The sequence below is a fragment of the Meles meles genome, chromosome 18 (assembly GCF_922984935.1).
Source record: "Meles meles chromosome 18, mMelMel3.1 paternal haplotype, whole genome shotgun sequence".
NCBI classification, from domain to species: domain Eukaryota; kingdom Metazoa; phylum Chordata; class Mammalia; order Carnivora; family Mustelidae; genus Meles; species Meles meles.
In genome coordinates, this window is record NC_060083.1 from 24507209 (window position 1) to 24525192 (window position 17984).

Below are 17984 nucleotides of genomic sequence, written 5' to 3' on the forward strand. Positions count from 1 at the left end.
GAGCTAATAGCAGTTCCAAGGTTATGTTAGAAAAATATTTAAAGCGTATAGATTAAAGCTATAATTGTCTGTGTGTGTGTGTGTGTGTGTGTGTGTGTGTGTAGAGAGAGAGAAGCAAACATGTTGAAACTAATAATACTTCAATTTTGCCTCAAAAAATACCTTTCTAAGCATATCAGATTAAGCTGGTACCTCAAGGGGAAAAGTAGCGGGTGTAATGAATACTATGATAAATCTTAGGAAGCCATTTTTGTATACTGCCCAGAAATATGAGAAGGGAATGACTCTATTGATTAAGTAACAAATCTTATTGCAAGAAATACTTCTTCTCAAAACTGAATTCTTTTTTTTTTAAAGACTTTATTTATGTATTTGACAGAGAGAGCACACAAGTAGGGGGAGCAGTAGGCAGAGGGAGAGGGAGAAGCAGGCTCCCCGCTGAGCAGGGAGCCCGATGCGGGACTTGATCCCAGGACCCCGGAATCATGACCTGAGCTAAAGGCAGCCGCTTAACTGACTGAGCCACCCAGGAGCCCCTCAAAATTGAATTCTAATAATTTTACTGTAGAGCAGAATCACTACAAAGTGTTTCGTTCGTAACACTACTTCCCGAAATGCTTTCTATGGAATAAAATAAGGTTCTATGATCAAATAAGTTTGGGAAAATGAAAAGCCGCAGATCCCAAATATGTTTATTGTGGGCCTTCACGGAACACCTGCCATCAGCTCTTGCTGCGTAACAGCCACAAACCATAGTAGCACACGGCAGCAGGCATTTATTTCTTGGGTAAAAATGGACAGGTCTGATGGGGCAGTTCTGCCCAAGGCTAGGTGTTGAGTTCGGTTTTGTTCCGCTTGTCTCTATTAGTCCCAGGTTACACGCGGGCATTTTTATGTTTGGCCCCAAGGCCCCCAGATCACCAGACTTTGAGACCCTGGCTTCATTTCTCCTGCATTCCCTCTTGCTCCAGACCCCTGTAATTTGTTTTGTGGTTTCTTCGAGTTGTATCTATTGGCTGCCCACATCCCCCTGTGAAACACCCTCTGATGGGATGAGCCCTACACCATCAGCAGGACGACCTCTTCAGTGGCTGTGCAGCTGCCCCAACCTAAAATATCATTGCTCAAAACTCTCCCAGTGGACTGAGTGCTTCCCAGGGGCAAGGCGCTCTGCTAAAGTCTTCATGTAAGTACTGCCTTTGATTCCCACCGCACTGAGGTAAGTAGCTATGTCCCTGTTTCCAGATGTGGGAGGTTAGTGCTCAGAGAGGTTAAACAATCTCTCCAAGTTCACACAGCTAGCACATAGCAGGAAGACATAAATTCAGCTCTGATGTCAAAGCTCATCATTTTAACCACCGCACCGGGATATCTCATAGCAGAAAGGTGACCACAGGCCAGCCCCATTCTCACCACACATGGAAGATGCCCCTGCAAAGCAACCAAGGCATCCTGTGGCCTCACTGTCCCACGCACCACACCCCCAGCCACTATGGTTGATCCAGAGGACAACTGAACCGCTCCATCCTCTGCTATCTTTACCTGGAGCCCTGTGGCATCAGGCAAGATCCTGTGGCTGAGGATTAACACATGTCCCGTCTCCTCCTCCCCATGGGGACACAGCAAAGCCCTTGTTCCTTTTCTTTTTTTTTTTTTTTTTAAAGATTTTATTTATTTATTTGACAGAGAGAGATCACAAGTAGGCAGAGAGGCAGGCAGAGAGAGAGAGAGAGGGAAGCAGGCTCGCCGCTGAGCAGAGAACCCGATGCTGGACTCGATCCCAGGACCCTGAGATCATGACCCGAGCCGAAGGCAGCGGCTTAACCCACTGAGCCACCCAGGCGCCCCCCCTTGTTCCTTTTCGTTTGATTCTATAGGTGCCCCTCAATCTGGACAGCATCCCAGGGAGGGCCATTCCTGTCTGCTTGACGGCCCCTGCTGGACCTGGTTGCTAACCTAGAGTCTAGGGAGAGGACAGGGCTTTTCCGAAAGTCCCTTTGCTATATTTTGTCACAGTATGGTAACAACTTTGTAAGTGGCCATTTAAGGAAAGGTGAGAAGAGGGCTGCTGTGTCAGCTGGGTCTAGCAGGGACCAAGATGACCACTTTCCCTTCACTTTCAAAAAAGCATTCTGTAATGTTTTGTATTGACTTTCAACTTCTCCCGAGTACAATGCAGGTGGTAACTCCTTGGAAGGCAGGAACCTGATCTTAAACCACCGCTCTGTCCCTCTTGGGCCCTGCACCATGTTGCATAGAGACTACCCCACCCTGGACCTCTGGATCTGCATCTTTGTGCCTGAGAAAGGCCTCTAGGAAATGCCAGGAAATTAACACCCCCCCACCTCCACCCCAGGACCATCCCTCAGCCAAGGCCTGTGGGCAGTAGAACGGCCCAGCTCCCTCAGGCTCAGGCGGGAGAATCCCCACAATGTTTCCAGGTAGAATTAAGCTCCCGTTACCCAGTATGGAAAAAGGCTTAACCATGCCCCTGGATTGGCTGTCTTCCCTCCCTGTGCCTTCCCTACTGAGCTTTCCTTTAGATCCCAAATAATCTATTTCCATTTGAGTCTTTGTCTCAGGGTGTGCTTCTGGAGAACCCAAACTAATGCAACACCTTAGCCCCCACTTAATAAACATTGGAGCAAAGGAAGAATATTAACTTAGGACAAGTAGTGTAGTAGGACCTTTTTAATGCTCTAGAACTTTGCTTAAAATGCTGTTTAAGGGGATTAGAGGAGGAATATATATATATATATATATATTTTTTTTTTTAATGAAGTAAAATTGGTATGTAACATTACATAAGCTTCAGGTGTCTGATGCTACAATGTGATCACCACCACAAGTCTGCTTACCACCCCTCACTGAGCCCCCTCACCCGTTTTCCCCACCCCCAACCCCCTTCCCCTCTGGCAACTGCCAATTCGCTCCCTTGGGAGGACCATATTTAGAAGAGAAGCAATACTCCTCTTGAGACTTCTCAAAATTATCTCCCAGGGATGGAGTTCTGGAACTCAGTTATTTTGAAGACCACATAAGGGCAGGGAGTGTATGTAATTTAAAAATAACAACAACAACAACAACCCTCCGGGATATTTGGGGCATTTTCCTTGGACCTAGAGAAGCATGCTGTGTGAGGAGTTTCACCCATTAAATTAGCTTTAGATTGAGAATCGATATAATCTACACACTTTCTCTTTTAGAGAAGATTACAGCTGTCGGTGATGAGAAATTAAGTAACAAAAAGATGCCAGATTATCTAAGAAAAAAGAAAATCAGAAAGAGCTCTGTCCATTACATGGCTCCTGTTGAGAAACAGTGCCTTCCCCAGGCCACTAAAGGCACCCTGGTGGACGGAGAAGCTGACCTCATCGACACACCAGACATCTGCCTCCTTCAGACAGTCTGATTTCCTTTTATTATTACTCTTCGGTAACACAAAATCTGGTGCTTCGGGGAAAGCATCAGGCTGGATTTTCACTCTGGCGCAGCAGCAGCCCCGTCAGAGGGCAGCAGTTTGGGAGTAAGGCTTCCTTCAAAGCAGGGCCTGCCATCCGAGCTGCTGTCTTTATCGCAGAGGTACAGAAGGTTCTCGGGGCTCTCCTCGCCACCCAGTTCAGAGTGGAAGCCCTTGAGGGCCAAAATGCGGTACCGCTTCCTCCGGTTCAGCTTATATAGGCGAATCCTTTCTTTTTCCGCCTCTGGGTCAGCGAGAACTCCATCCCAACGCAGGCTTTCGTTGATGTGGTTGGAGAGGTTCTCTTCTAGTTCAGTGAAATGGGGGAGATTTACGGTGGAGTAAGGCGGGATGGGCTTGTTTTCACCTTTGTCCTGTTTATGTTCTTGCCTGGGGCCATGATCTTTGCTGGCACTTAAGATGTCATGAAAGGATGAGGACAGCTGCTGACTCTTCAGGCCTCGACTCTGCTGTTTATCTGCTGAGCAGATCAAGGGTGTTAGCCAGTGTGGTCAGGCTTGCCCTCAGCCTGCTCAGGTGTGATGCCCAAATCCCCAGAGATGTAGGGGCATGGAGACCCTTCCTGACCTAGGGTTCAAAGAGCCAAGCCCAAGGGCCTCCTACACACCCACTGGCTCTAGGCTTTCTATCAAGTAATTTGGGGGAAAGATGAATGGTTTACTGAGCACATACTGTAGGCCGGGTCCTTTGGAGAAAGATGATAAGCCTTATTTTCCAGGTGAGGAAACTAAAACTTCAAAAGTCTACCTTACCAATATTACATAGTGAGAGGTAGGGACCAGGATTTATACACAGGCCTGGATCCCAGTGCCCTGTTCCTGTTCTTTCCACCGTGCCATTCATGCTCTCTATCTCACCCAGGTACCGTCCAGTTTAAAGAGTCTATGACTCCACCCAGAGTCTGGACTTGTTTACGATGGGAAGAATGAAGAACAACAGAAAAGCTTCCTAAATCTGTTTGTGGAAAGCAATATCATGCCCAGCCAGGAACTATTTCTGCTGTGTGGCCTGTACTGAGGTTTGTTTTTTTGTTTTTTTTTTTCATTAATACCATTTCTGAATTATAGAGCCCTCATATAAAATACTGTAAGCTGTGGTTCTTTCATCAGCCTATCCTTCTGCTTTTTGGGTAGACAGAAATCCGCCCTCCGCCCCCCACCGGCCAAAAAAAAGAGAAAATAAGAAAACAATCCTCTCTGGGCATTTCTCTTTCTTCCTGTTCCTCAAAAACTATTTGGTGTCCACTGCTGACCATAAGAGTTACATGCCACTATTATTTCCAGAGTCCGAAACTAAGCCAAAAGACAATAAGTTTCCTAATTTGGTTTTGTAGATACATGTGGGGCTTTCTGACCTCAACTCCAGAATCTTTTTCTTGCCTATGAAGAGTCCACTGGAGGAAGTCATTATAACCTTCCTATTGCTCCCTTTCGCAAACCACAAGGATGACGTGGGGAAGGCTGCCACGCCCGCTGCCACGCCCCCTGCCTCCAGCTTACCAGCCCTGCCAGTTCTACCTGCAACAGGCCAGGGCCCGGAAACTTGAACCAAGGACTACCCGTGCTAGAGGGGAGAGCCACCTCCCTGACAGTCAAAGGCCCAGAAAGGGACCACACCAGTGGAAACAGCACTCACGGGCAGGTGCCTTCTATGTCGTCGTTGCACTCTCTCTCCATAAACTGGGTGCTCAGTGCCTTTGTCAAGAAATCCAAAGGCTGCTGGAACAGGAACTTGGTGAAAAAATTGGTACTCTGTGGGCTTGTGGCCATGCTGGTATGTGTATAAAGTGTTTGTGGGAGGTGGGGTTTATGCACCTGAGTGTGTAGCCAAGTACCCATATGTATGTGTCGCCTGGGAATGTGTGTGCTGGTTGAGGTACCTGTTCTTTAGTTATATTTGGTGGTTATGATGCTATAAGGGGTGTTGTTGAGGGTGTTGGGGATTACAAGTATGTAGCAGTGACTGGTGTGATGGTGCATGTGCAGCTGAGGGCCGGAGACAGCCTGTGCAGGAAGGATTCTTTCTAGGCACTTACAGTAAGTCTCTATAACATCAAAAGGGCAGGTGCCCCTGACACATGGGGCAGGAAGCAAAACCCTGTGTTTCTGTGACTGTTTGTCACCAGTGTCTTAGTATCTTGGGCTTGGGGTAAGTCTTTGTGAAGATGAGGGTATCTCTGTAGGAGGGCTTGACATTTCTTTGGGGGAAAGTGTGGTTCTTTAAGATTCTGAATTTTAGCTGAGGGATTAGGAAATGGACAGGGTGTCCGTGCAAAGCTGAGTTGCTGTGTGGAACTGGAAGCTCTGCAGGAATAATGCTGGGGATGTTGAGGATCTCTTAGGGGTAAGAGGGTCTCCATGAATGTTGAGAATTCTCCATGCAGGACTCGGGGTCCCTGTGGACATGTATGGTTTTTATGGGCAGGGTTGGGGCATCGCTGTGTTGCGTTGAGTGGTATGTGTGGGGAGCGGGAGGACCTCTGTTTGGGACTGGTAAGTTTCTGTCTCTGGTCTGAAGTGGTCCCCAAGTAGATGGCGGTCTCTGAGAGGAGTGGGGACAGGTGACCTCGGAGAAGAAACTCTGGTACTGGAGCCCAGGCTGCTGCGCTAGCTGCTCCCCTTACCGTCCCCCTTGCCGGACCCCTTGGTCTTCTTCTTCTTTTTCTTCTTCACCTTCCGTTTGTTCAGTTCTGAGGCGCTGCCTGCGATGGGGGGCAGTTTGGCCCCCAGAGAGCCCACAGTGCCACCCTCTCGCTCCTCCTCGTCGTCCTCATCGTCCTCGCCCTCTTCGCCGTACCCCGACGCCCCCACCACACCGCGGCAGTCCATCCGCCCTCCGCGCCACCACCTGCGTCAGGGACAGCCCAAGACCCCTGCGGCCCAGCCCGCCGCAGCAGGAGCTGAGCGCCGGCTCACCGCCACGCGTTTCCATGGCGACCGCCACACACCGCGCGTGCGCAGTCCGGGAGCTGCCGCCCAGGGGGCCGCCCGGGACCGTAGGTGTGCGCATGCGTCTTTCAGCCTGCGCGAGACCTTGGCGCAGTCCGCGGTGCGCCGCGGAGGAGTGAGTGGAGAGTTACTAAAACTTTCCCCGACACGTAAGTCCACCTCTGTGCTTTTTAAAATGCCGTTGGTCGTCTCCCTAAATTTTTATGCCCCGAGTTCCAGTCTCGAGCGTCTACCCTGGCCTTTCAAGCCCAACGCGTCTCCAACAAACTTACTTCTCGGTGGTTCTCAGTGAGCAAAACAGCTAGACTAGGGGAAACCTGGTGGCTCTCCCTTCCCGACACTCATCCTGGTCGGGACTCACGGCCGTGCCTGGCACTTGAACTTCTGGACCCCCTCCTAAATGGTCTCTCCTGCTTCCAAAGCCTCCTCTCAAGTTCTTTATCCGCACACCCGCTGCCACGAACTTTTAAAGACAATTGGCTGGCTAATTTCAGTCTCTCACTTAAAGCCCTCCAGTGGGTCCTGGTCACAATACCTTACAAGGCCTGGCGTGATCTGTCTGCTTTTCTTGACAGGTTTATCCACCACAGATTGTATTTTCCAAAAGCGGCTGCAGTAATAGCGCCTATCCCACCATGCTCTTCGAGAATTTTGCCACTTCCACATCAAGCGACAGAGTCTAATTCCACTCTCCTTCAATCTAGGTGGGGTTTGGTCGACTCACTTGTAACCCATGCAATGTGGTGAAAGTGATGCTGTCTCGTCTTAGCTGGGTCATAAAACGTAATGCAACCGCATCCTTGTTAGCCCTGGAGACCTGAGCCCCCAGGAGGGAAGTCTGAGTACCCCGATGCTGCCATGCTGTGAAGAAGCCAAATAGACCACATGGAAAGACCATAAAAAGGAGAGAGACCATGGAGAGAGAGAGAGCCAGATGCCCTAGCTGCTCCAGTCCCCGATTTCCCACCTCCAGCTAGAGTCTGAGCACAACAGCAGGAGCGACCTCCCCTACCTCCCAGGCCAGTCTCTCCCAGCCAAGCCCTTCCTGAGTTCCTGACCCAAAGAAATTGTAAGAGATAATAAAACGATTATATTGGCTGACATTTCTAAGTTTTGGGGTGACAAGATACGCAGTAATAAGTAACTGGAGCATCAGTTGTTTTTTTTGTGTGTGTGTTTTTTTTTAATTTTAGAATAGTTCCTAGTTTATATGAAGTCATATTTCCCTGTGGTTGTATGGGCCATTTCCCTGAGGACTAACGATGTTGAGCACTTTTTCAACTGTGTGTTGGCCGCCTGTATATCTTACTTTGTGAGGTGTCTGTCGGAAGTCTTTTCCCATTTTATAACTGGGATGTTTTTATTTTTAGTGTCAATTTGTAAGAGTTCTTCACATGTCTTGGATATAAATCCTTTGTCAGTGTTACGGCTGCAAAGATATTTTTCCAGATTTGCAGCTTGTCAGTTATTTTCTTCATAGTGTCTCTTGATAAACAGACATTTTAAATTCTGTGGAAGCCATTTAGGAGGATTTTTTTTTTCCTTTTTGTAGCCTGCCTAAAGAGTCTTCCCTTATTCCTAATCACAAAGATAGTCTTCCATTTTCTTCAAGAAGCTCTATGGTCCCGAAGTTTAAAGTTAGGTCCATGATCCATCTCAAATTAATTTTCTGAATAAGGGTCAGATAAGAGTCAAGATTCACTTTTTCCCAAATGGATTTCCAGTTGATTCAGTAATTTTCATTGAAGAGACATTCCTTTCTCCATTGACTTGACTTGGCACTTTTTGGGAAAATCAACTAACTATATGAATCCATTTCTGGGTTCTGTTCTGTTGCATCAGTATATTTGTCTCTCTTTCCACTGATACCACACTGTCCTGGTTATTATAAGCTTTTTAAAATTTTATTTTATTTTTTTGAGAGAGAGAGAGCCTAAGTGGGGGGTGGGTGAGGAAGGGTAGAGGGAGAGGGAGAAGCAACTCCCCGCTGAGTACGAAGCTCGACGTGGGGCTCCATCCCAGACCCTAAGATCATGACCTGAGCTGAAGGCAGACACTTAACTGACTGAGCCACCCAGGGGTTCCTCTGGTTATTGTCAGCTTTTTTTTTTTTAATTTTATTTATTTATTTGACATTATTATTTATTATTATTTATTTATTAGAATGAATAAATATTTATTTTATTGTTTATTTATTAAATAATAATTTATTATTATTTAAGATTTTATTTATTATTTATTTATTTATGAGATCACAAGTAGGCAGAGAGACAGGCAGAGAGGGGGGGAAGCAGGCTCCCCGCTGAGCAGAGAGCCCGATGTGGGGCTCGATCCCAGGACCCTAAGATTACAACCTGAGCTAAAGGCAGACACTTAACTGACTGAGCCACCCAGGCATCCCTCTGGTTCTGGTCAGCTTTGTAGTAAATGTTGGTATCAGGTAGTTTGTGCCCTCTGGCTCTGTTCATTTTGAAGATTGTTTTGACTATTGTAGAGCCTTTGCTTTTCCATCTACATTTTTCAAATCGTCTTATCTATTTCTTCAAATAGCCTGCTGGGATTTTGATGGCGATTGCATCAGCTCTGTCAAGCTTGGCACTCTTCTGCTCAGTAATGACAGTCATTAGTATTGACCCACACACAGGCATGTGTGGCCACATTACTCTGTAAGGGACCCTTCTGTTAACAGTCTTCTCAGACACTGGCAAGCTCTCGGTTTTGTCCAGCACAACTCTGTGCATGGTGAATGCTTGGAATCTGCCCCTCACCTATCTGCTTTTCTCCCTAGCAGCTAAGTGGAATGTAAATGACAGAGATCCTTTGTGCAGATGATCACCTGCTGGATGAGATGTCAGGGTTTACTTCCCAGGTACACTGCCTTACTCCCCCAGTGCTTGCAGACAGGTGCTTGGAAAGGCTATCTTTTCTCCCTTTCCAAGAAAGGCTGGCATGTCTTCCCTCTCAGCTGGTCCTCCTTGCCTGGGTGCTCATCTGGCAGGAAACAGCTTGCCCACATTTCTATTCTTGATTTTGGTGAAGGTTGCATTGAGGTTATGCTGAGCCAGCCAGTCAGCTTTGAAAGAGAAAATTCACATCCAGCAAAGGAATACATTATTTTAAAAGAGTTTATTTATTCATCTATTTGAGAGAGAGAGAGAGAAGGAGTGTGAGTGGGGGGAGGAGCAGAGGAAGAGGGACAGACAGATTCCCTGCTGAGTGGGGAGCTCAATGCAGAGCTCAATCCCATGACCATGGCCTGAGCCAAAATCAAGAATTGGATGTTTAACTGACTGAGCCACCCAGGACTTCGGGAATGCATTTTTGGTATATTGGGGTATGCATTTTTTGTTGTTTTTTTTCTTTAAGATTTCATTTATTTATTTGATAGAGCGAGTGAGAGAGAGCACGAGCAGGGGTGAGGGATAGAGGGAAAGAGAGAAGCAAACTCCATGCTGAGCAAGGAACCCAATGTAGGACGCCATCCCAGGATCCCAGGATCATGACCTGAGCCAAAGGCAGACGCTTAGCTGACTGAGCCACCCAGGCATCTGGAATGCAGTTTTGAATGATCATAAAAATCTCTTGCAAATAGAGATTGGGGAAGTATATCCCACTTTGATGGATGAAGAATCAGAGAGATGCAAAGTGACTTGCTCAGGCTCTCTGTGTTAATTAGCTACTAAATCAGGCCTGAAATTGCAACTGAACTAATGGGAGTTCCCTCCTTGGTGAGTTCCAGGTAGAGACTACACCAGGTGGAGTATCAGACAGAAGAAACTTTATTTGCAGCAAATAAGGAGATCACAGGGAATAATTTCCAAAGCTATAACTTGCCATGCTATGACTCCCCAAGCAGGGGTGAGTGGGTCTCTTTTATTTGGTTTAGGATCAATATTCAGAAAGAATATTGTCATTGTATGTAGAGGTGAGCATCAGGTCACAAATGGGTCTTAAGGAAATGTGCCTAAGCATGCATATGTTGTATGTTACGTTAATGAGGTTCAGTTCTTGATCTTGGGGTTGTGAGTTCTAAACCCATGTTGCAGGTGAGTTTGCTTAAAAAAAAAAAGAAAGCTAGGGAGAACTTAAGGAAACCAAGGTGAATGGGTACATGCAGGTGAGTGGTAAATGTCTTGGTAAAATGTCTTGGAGTCTTGCTGGTGACAAAACCCACATTCCTAGTTCTATATCTCTTGCAGGAAAGCAGTCAGTTTTACCATGATCTTCACTGACCAACAGAAGAGATGACAGCATTTTTTATTTTAAGATTATTTATTTATTTATTTGACACAGAGAGAGAGATCACGAGTAGGCAGAGAGGCAGGCAGAGAGAGAGGGGGAAGCAGGCTCCCTGCAGCAGGGAGCCCGATGTGGGGCTCGATCCCAGGGCTCTGAGATCATGGCCTGAGCTGAAGGCAGAGGCTTAACCCACTGAGCCACCCAGGTGCCCCGAGATAATAGTATTTTTATAATTGTTGCATCTTCCCTGCTTAAACTTTGTCCTTGTGGTCTTAATGGCTGGTATTGTTTTGAGCAGGTAAAAGCTGAGGTCTCTCTAAGAATCAAGTTTTCCCTTTGGCCAGAGCTTTATGTGCGCCTGCCTTGGAGAGCTTGTGACTTTACCCCTTCCTGCTACCTGTTCAGCCTGGGTCCCTGCAGCTGGCTGGGCTGCTGGTTCCTGCTCCCTGCTCTGTCCTGCCCACTGTCTCCATGTGGTCAGTTTCTTTCCCAAGGTCACTGGGTAGCTTCCACTGTTTAGCAGCACCAGCCTTAGACTTGGGCAAGGGGAGACCCCATCCTGGGTCTTGTGCTTCATGGGACTCCACTCTGACTCCCCTCCAGCTCTTTCCCTCCATAAATTACAGGAAGTCTGTGGAATCGAGTGCTCCCTCTCTTCCGTCCTTTAACCCACAATTTGAGTTCCTAACATCTTGGATTTTATTGCCCAAATGACCCAGCCCCTTTGTAGGACCTCTCTGGGCCTCTTTCCTGAGTCTGTCCTCCTGAGTAGCCCTGGGCCAAGGGCAGCATAGCTGGCAACTCAATAGGCAGACTGGGGTGTCCAGACTTATTCGTTCAAGGACCTTGTCAGTGCAGGACGGAGCTGGGAATGGGAAGAAGGGTGGCAAGCCATGGGCTGGGTGCAGAACCCCAAAGGCACTGAAATTTTAAATTAAAATCTAGCCTCCCAGATTGTTATGAAGGTCTCTTTGTCAAGGTGGGAAATGGTACATATTTTATTTAACAGTATGTCCATTTAATTTATGACTTTTAATATTCAGACATACGGTGTGTGGGCCTCTGTCTCTACTCTTGCCCCGGGCTTTGCGGCTGTTAAGAGCAGGTCTGTTCTTTATCTTTCCTCCTTGTATTACCCGCTCCAACTGTTTCCGGATTTTCACTTTTAAATAACAAAAATTCAGCTGAATAAATTTGAAGATCTAATTGGCCTTATCAATCTATTCATGAATTGACCAGCATCCTGATATCTAGCAAGTGGAGAGATGCTCCGCTGAGCCAAAGGAAAGAAAGGTTTTTAAAGACAGAGAGAGGGGGGAAAAGGAAGGGAGAAAGGAAGGGGTGTGGGAAGGAAGAAGGGAAGGAAAGAAGGAAAAAAGGGAGGGAGGGAGAGAGGAGGAAAGGAAATTATTAGTAAGGAATGCATTGTTTAGGCAAGATTGCCCTCCTAAGGGATATAGAAGGGTTCTATCAGTAAATTTCCTAGCATTGACCAGTTAATTCCATGTTAACTGGTTACAGTTAAAGGTTACATTGCTGGGGGTTTGAAACTGCAGTTAGGTTAGGTATGAAATCTTGTTAGCTCACTAGGCCCAAGTGGTGCCATTTTGGGTCTGTGGTTTTCTTTTATATACACTTCATACCTCCTGTTACCTTAAAAAAAAAAAAAAAAGAAAAACCCTACAACCAGTTCAATAAATTGCACCATATCCATATGGTGGAGTCCCTGGCAGCTTCTGAAACAGAATGAGGCAGCTTGATTTAGACTGATTCAGGACAGAGGCCAAGAAAGTGCTTATGGAGGAGAATAGTGCAGAGCAGTGTAAATGGTTTGCTAACACCTGCTACCCACTCCCTCACTTCCCGCCAGCCCCTCTGAGCTTGCTGCTTCTTCAACATGTTGAGACAGCTCAGCTCCCATCTTTATACTTGCTGCCCCCAGAACACTCTTGCTCTAGATGTCCTGCCTTCATTCTAAAGGGTACCAGAATATGCCACCCCAAAATATACCTCTTTGGAATATGGTTTATTTTGAGTGAAAGGCCACTGAGAACTAGCAGACACAGGAAAAGCTCTAAAAAGCTCTTGTAAAGGAAATTGACATTTATAAATGAAATTTACATTTGTAGAGACGTCTCCCTCCGCCATACCAGAAGAAGTGAACTCTTAATTCCAGAAGTCACTGACTTAAATCTGCATAACAAACCTTACTAGACGGGGCGCCTGGGTGGCTCAGTGGGTTAAAGCCTCTGCCTTCAGCTCAGGTCATGATCCCGGGGTCCTGGGATGGAGCTCCACATCAGGCTCTCTGCTCAGCAGGGAGCCTGCTTCCCCCACCTCTCTCTCTCTCTGCCTACCTCTCTGCCTCCTTGTGATCCCTCTGTCAAATAAATAAATAAAATCTTAAAAAAAAATTAAAAAAAAAAAACAACCTTACTAGACAACCCTTGTTTTCCATACTCCCCCTGGTCACCTTCCCCTGTTCCCTGGCCACCTAGAAGCCCCAGATCTCTTTGCTTTTATTTGACTTAAGGTAGAATACAAGCCTCAAGCACCTGGCCCTCCTCCTTGACCACATTTTTTTCTCTGTAAGCTCTGGCATAAGGTATTTAAAACTTTTATTCTCTTGAAATCTGTTTTCTATCAGTCTAATTCACAGATCCTAGCTACCAAACCTTGGAGGATAGATACAGTTCAAATATTACCTTTCTTGACTACTGTCCCTGTCTGTCCTTTATTTTCGTCCAGAGCGCTTACCATTCTTTGATGTCTACATCTAGTTGTCGGAAACTTTGTTTTGTTCGCTGTTGTACTTCCAACACTTAAAGCAGTGCTTGACATACAACAAGCACTCAATAAATACTTACTAGAGGCGCCTGGCTGGCTCAGTTAGAGGATGTGCGACTCTTGATCTTGGGATCATGGGTTTGAGCCCCACATTGGGTGTAAAAATTACTAAAAATAAATAAACTTAAAAAATGCTTATTAAGTAACACACGCGTGAACAATATATGCTATATATAGGGCTCCTGGCTGGCTCAGTCGGTTGAACATCTTATTCTTGGTCTCAGCTCCGGTCCTGATCTCAGGGTTGTGAGTTCAGGCCCTGCATTGGGCTCTATGCTGGCATGGAGCATACTTTAAAAAAAAAAAAAAAATTTTTTTTAAATACACACACACAAATATATATCTCTATATATATTTATATATCTATATATCTGGCAAAGTGCTGAAAGGATATCTAAATATCAGGTAAGGTGGTTGTCTCTTTGAGAGGAAGGGAGAGACTGCTTTCACTTTATCTTCTTTTGTGTTGCTTAACTTTGTTGTCCAATGCATATAATATTTTTTTTTATTTTTTTAAAATATTTTATTTATCTGACAGAGAGAGATCACAAGTAGGCAGAGAGGCAGGCAGAGAGAGAGGGAAGCAGGCTCCCTGCGGAGCAGAGAGCCCGATAAGGGGCTCAATCCCAGGACCCTGGGATCATGACCTGAGCCGAAGGCAGAGGCTTTAACCCACTGAGCCACCCAGGTGCCCCTATAATACTTATTTTTAAAGTGATTTTTTAAGAGGTGCCTGGGTGGCTCTGTGGGTTAAAGCCTCTGCCTCCAGCTCGGGTCATGATCTCAGGGTCCTGGGATTGAGCCCCACATCGGGCTCCCTGCTCAGCGGGATCCTCCTTCTTCCTCTCTCTCTGCCTGCCTCTCTGCCTGCTTGTGATCTCTGTCAAATGAATAAAATCTTTAATAAAAATTTTTTAAAAATGATTTTTTAAGTTCTATAAATTCATCAAAAGAAGTAAGAATTTTATTTTACTTTATTATTTAAACAAATTTTTTAAAAGAAAGAACTTTAAAAATGTGGTTGAGTCCCATGATGGAATTGATTTTATTTTATGGGAATGAAAAGTAAACAAGCTATGGTCAAATGGGACAACATGGATATTGAGCAAAAAATTTGCCAAGTACAGATAAGCAAATCTATAGGGACAGAAAGCAGATTACTGGTTGCCAGGGGGGTGGGAAGAAGGGGGAAACAGGAAGTAATTACTTAACGGATGTGGGGGTTTCTTTTAGTGTGATGAAAAATTTTGAAATTAGAAAGACGTGGTGATTGCACAACACTGTGAACACAGTAAATGTCCTGCGCTGTACACTTTAAAATGGTTAATTGTAGGGGCGCCTGGGTGGCTCAGTGGGCTAAGTGTCTGCCTTTAGCTCAAGTCATGATCTCAAGGTCACAGGATCAAGCCCCAAGTCAGGCTCTGCGCTCAGTGGAAAGTCTGCTTGAGATTCTCTCTCTCTCCTTCTGCCCCTCCCCCCCTCTCAAATATAATAAAAAAATAAAATCTATAAATAATATAATGAGTTCATTTTAACTGAGCAGTTATGGGTCACCTGGGTGGCTCAGTGAGGTAAGCATCTGCCTTCAGCTCAGGTCATGATCTCAGGGTCCTGGAATCGAGTCCCAAGTCGGGCTCCCTGCTCAGTGGAGTGACTACTTCTCCTTCTCTCCCTCCCCCTCCCCCTGCTTTGCTCTCTCTCTCAAATACATCAATAAAGCCTTTTAAAAATAAATAAATAAGCACGGAGAATGTTACCATTTACAGAATGTTTAAAGCACAAACAACCAACATTATATTTCATTTTAGGATGTGCAGGTACATAGAAGTATAAAGGAATGCAGGGAAACCAGAAACACTAAATTCTAGAAAAGGTTACCTCTGGAGGTTGGGAGATGATCAGAACCAGAAAAGTTATACAAGTTGCTTCCACTGTATTGGGAACATTTCATTTTTTAAAAATTTGAAATTCTTTTTTAAGTAGTCTCTATATCCAATGTGGGGCTGAAACTCGTGACCAAGATCTTGATCACGATCAAGAATTACACACTGTACTGACTCAGCCAGCCAGGTACCCCAGAAACAGTTCATTCCTTTTTTTTTCTTTTTTAAGATTTTATTTATTTATTTGAGAGAGAGGCACACAGGGAGAGAGGGAACACAGCAGGGGGAGTGGGAGAGGGAGAAGCAGGCTTCCTGCTGAGCAGGACTTTGGGATCATGATCTGAGCTGAAGGCAGACACTTAATGAACGAGCCACCCAGGCGCCCCGAAACATTTCATTTCTTAAGCTGATTGTACAGCAGGTACATTGTGTGTGTGTGTGTGTGTGTGTGTGTGTGTCCATAACATTTATTTTGTTTTTAGAGAGGGAGATGGGAGAGGAGCAGAGGGAGAGAGAATCTTTTTTTTTTTTTTTTTTTTTAGATTCTATTTATTTATTTGACAGAGAAAGAGCACAAGTAGACAGAGAGGCAGGCAGAGAGAGAGAGGAAAGCAGGCTTGCTGCTGAGCAGAGAGCCTGATGCAGGACTCGATCCCAGGACCCTGAGATCATGACCTGAGCCGAAGGCAGCGGCCCAACCCACTGAGCCACCCAGGCGCCCAGGGAGAGAGAATCTTAAGCAGACTCCACAGCCAGCGCCGAGCAGATGTGGGGCTGGATCTCAAGACCCTGACCTGAAACCAAGAGTCGGATGCTCAACCAACGGAGCCACCCAGGCATCCACATATATGTATGTTTTATATTGTTCCTTATACTTTTATGTAGGTCTAAAATACATTTTTTAAGTTTTAATTTTTATTTATTTATTAAAAAGATTTTATTTATTTATTTGACAGACAGAGATCACAAGTAGGCAGAGAGGCAGGCAGAGAGAGAGGAGGAAGCAGGCTCCCCGCTGGGCAGAGAGCCCGATGCAGGGCTCCATCACAGAACCCTGGGATCATGACCCGAGCCAAAGGCAGAGGCTTTAACCCACTGAGCCACCCAGGCGCCCCTTAAGTTTTTATTTTTATTCATTTACTTAAGTAATCTCTACACCCAACATGGGGCTCGACCTCACAATCCTGAGATCAAGAGTTGCACGCCCTTCCCACTCAGCCAGCCAGGCAAGCGCCCCTGTCTAAAACGTTTTCTAAGCGATTCAAAACTTCACACAACTCCAGCGTATATTGCCTTAGAATCCTGTGATCTGCGAACTGTCACCTGCATTCATATGTTGAAATCCCAACACCCGCCCCCACCTCAGAATGTGACTGTATTTAGAGAGAGGATCTTTAAAGTGGCAATAAAGGAAAATGAGGATATTAGAGTGAGCCCTAGTTCAGTGTGACTGGTATCATCATAATTAGGACACAGACTTGCACAGAGGGACAACCAGGTGAGGACACATCAAGACGAGGGCTGTCTGTAAGCCAAGGAGAGAGGCCTTGGAAGAAACCACTCCTATCAGCACCCTGATCTTGAACTTCCGCCCTCAATAAGTGTGGGAAATAAATATCTGCTGTTTAACCCCCTGCAGTCTGTGGTACTTTGTTGTGACAGACTGGGTAGACTCATCCCAATTTTTGTCTTCTACCTTCCCCTACCACCCCACTCCCGACCCACTCCGTCCCCCTTCCCCACAGACCACAGCTTTACCTTTCCACTTCCTATTCTCCACCTGATGCCAGGCCAAGTGACTTCCTGGTATGTTTAGCCACCAGAGCAGACAAATACAGCACAGAAAAGAGTGGGGTCTGCCATTGACTGAAAGGCTAATCCTCCCATCTCCTGGTTTTAGCTTTTTTTTTTTTTTTTTTTAAAGATTTTATTTATTTATTTGATAGACAGAGGTCACAAGTAGGCAGAGAGGCAGGCAGAAAAGAGAGGAGGAAGCAGACTCCCCGCTGAGCAGAGAGCCCGACGTGGGGCTCCATCCCAGGACCCTGGGATCATGACCCAAGCCGAAGGCAGAGGCTTTAACCCACTGAGCCACCCAGGCGCCCCTGGTTTTAGCATTTTAAATACTCTCTACACCCAAAGTGAGGGTTGAACTCATGACCCTGAGATCAAGAGCCAGCCAGATGCCCCTTGTTTTTAGCATTTTAAAAACCCATCTTCAGATCTGAACCCAGACCCTGTAGGAGCTGGGGTTCCAGAGGGAGAAACTGGCAGAGAAAATGCCAGGAGCTTGGAGAACTGTTTGGGCTGACCTAAGACCAGGGGTGGGGGGTTTGGGGAGGACCCACGTGCCCCACCCGGCTGGCTACGTCTTGTGCTGGTTTTACTTGTAGGGGCTCTGGAACTAGACTGGTGGGATTGCAGTCCTAGCTCTGCTCCTTATTTGCTGTGTGACCTGGGGGAATACTTAACCTTTCTGTTTCCGTTTTCTCATCTTTTGAATATACCATAATGAATACTTAAATCCTAGAGCTGTGGAGAGGGTTATTGAGTTTTTGAAAACCCTTTAACCTAGTCCCTCATGCC

The 17984-nt window shown here is 46.1% G+C and overlaps 2 protein-coding genes across 10 annotated transcripts in view; one reads left to right on the forward strand and one right to left on the reverse strand.

The window, feature by feature from the left end:
- Window positions 1-3402: 3402 nt before the first annotated feature.
- C18H17orf97 (chromosome 18 C17orf97 homolog) lies at window positions 3403-6463 on the reverse strand. 2 transcript variants are annotated; one of them, XM_045984474.1, is made up of 2 exons: window positions 6105-6463; window positions 3403-3941 (listed from the first exon to the last, which is right to left on the reverse strand). In XM_045984474.1, exons 1-2 carry the CDS (start codon window positions 6307-6309, stop codon window positions 3481-3483), a joined length of 666 nt encoding a protein of 221 aa, XP_045840430.1. In that variant the 5' UTR covers window positions 6310-6463; the 3' UTR covers window positions 3403-3480. The 2 variants fall into 2 exon arrangements, with proteins under 2 accessions (XP_045840430.1, XP_045840431.1); XM_045984475.1 differs by having other exon boundaries at window positions 3403-3938; window positions 6105-6462.
- A 38-nt stretch (window positions 6464-6501) lies between these two features.
- Window positions 6502-17984, forward strand: part of RPH3AL (rabphilin 3A like (without C2 domains)) — a 160113-nt gene continuing 148630 nt past the window's right edge. For 6 of the 8 annotated variants that reach the window (XR_006815891.1, XM_045984473.1, XM_045984469.1 and 3 more), the window contains exons 1-2: window positions 6507-6578; window positions 7005-7133. The gene's annotated coding sequence lies outside the window, so the exon portion shown is untranslated. Of the gene's footprint in view, window positions 6579-7004; window positions 7134-17984 lie in introns of all 8 variants that reach the window. The other 2 variants (XM_045984472.1, XM_045984468.1) reach the window with 2 other exon arrangements.

What these genes read in the sequence shown, in the direction of transcription:
- C18H17orf97 (XM_045984474.1), bottom strand. Translation starts at nt 6,309, where the DNA reads ATGGACTGCCGCGGTGTGGTGGGGGCGTCGGGGTACGGCGAAGAGGGC. An exon ending in GGGGTCCGGCAAGGGGGACG is followed by an intron (nt 3,942 to 6,104) that starts GTAAGGGGAGCA and finishes TGATCTGCTCAG; the next exon opens with CAGATAAACAGCAGAGTCGA.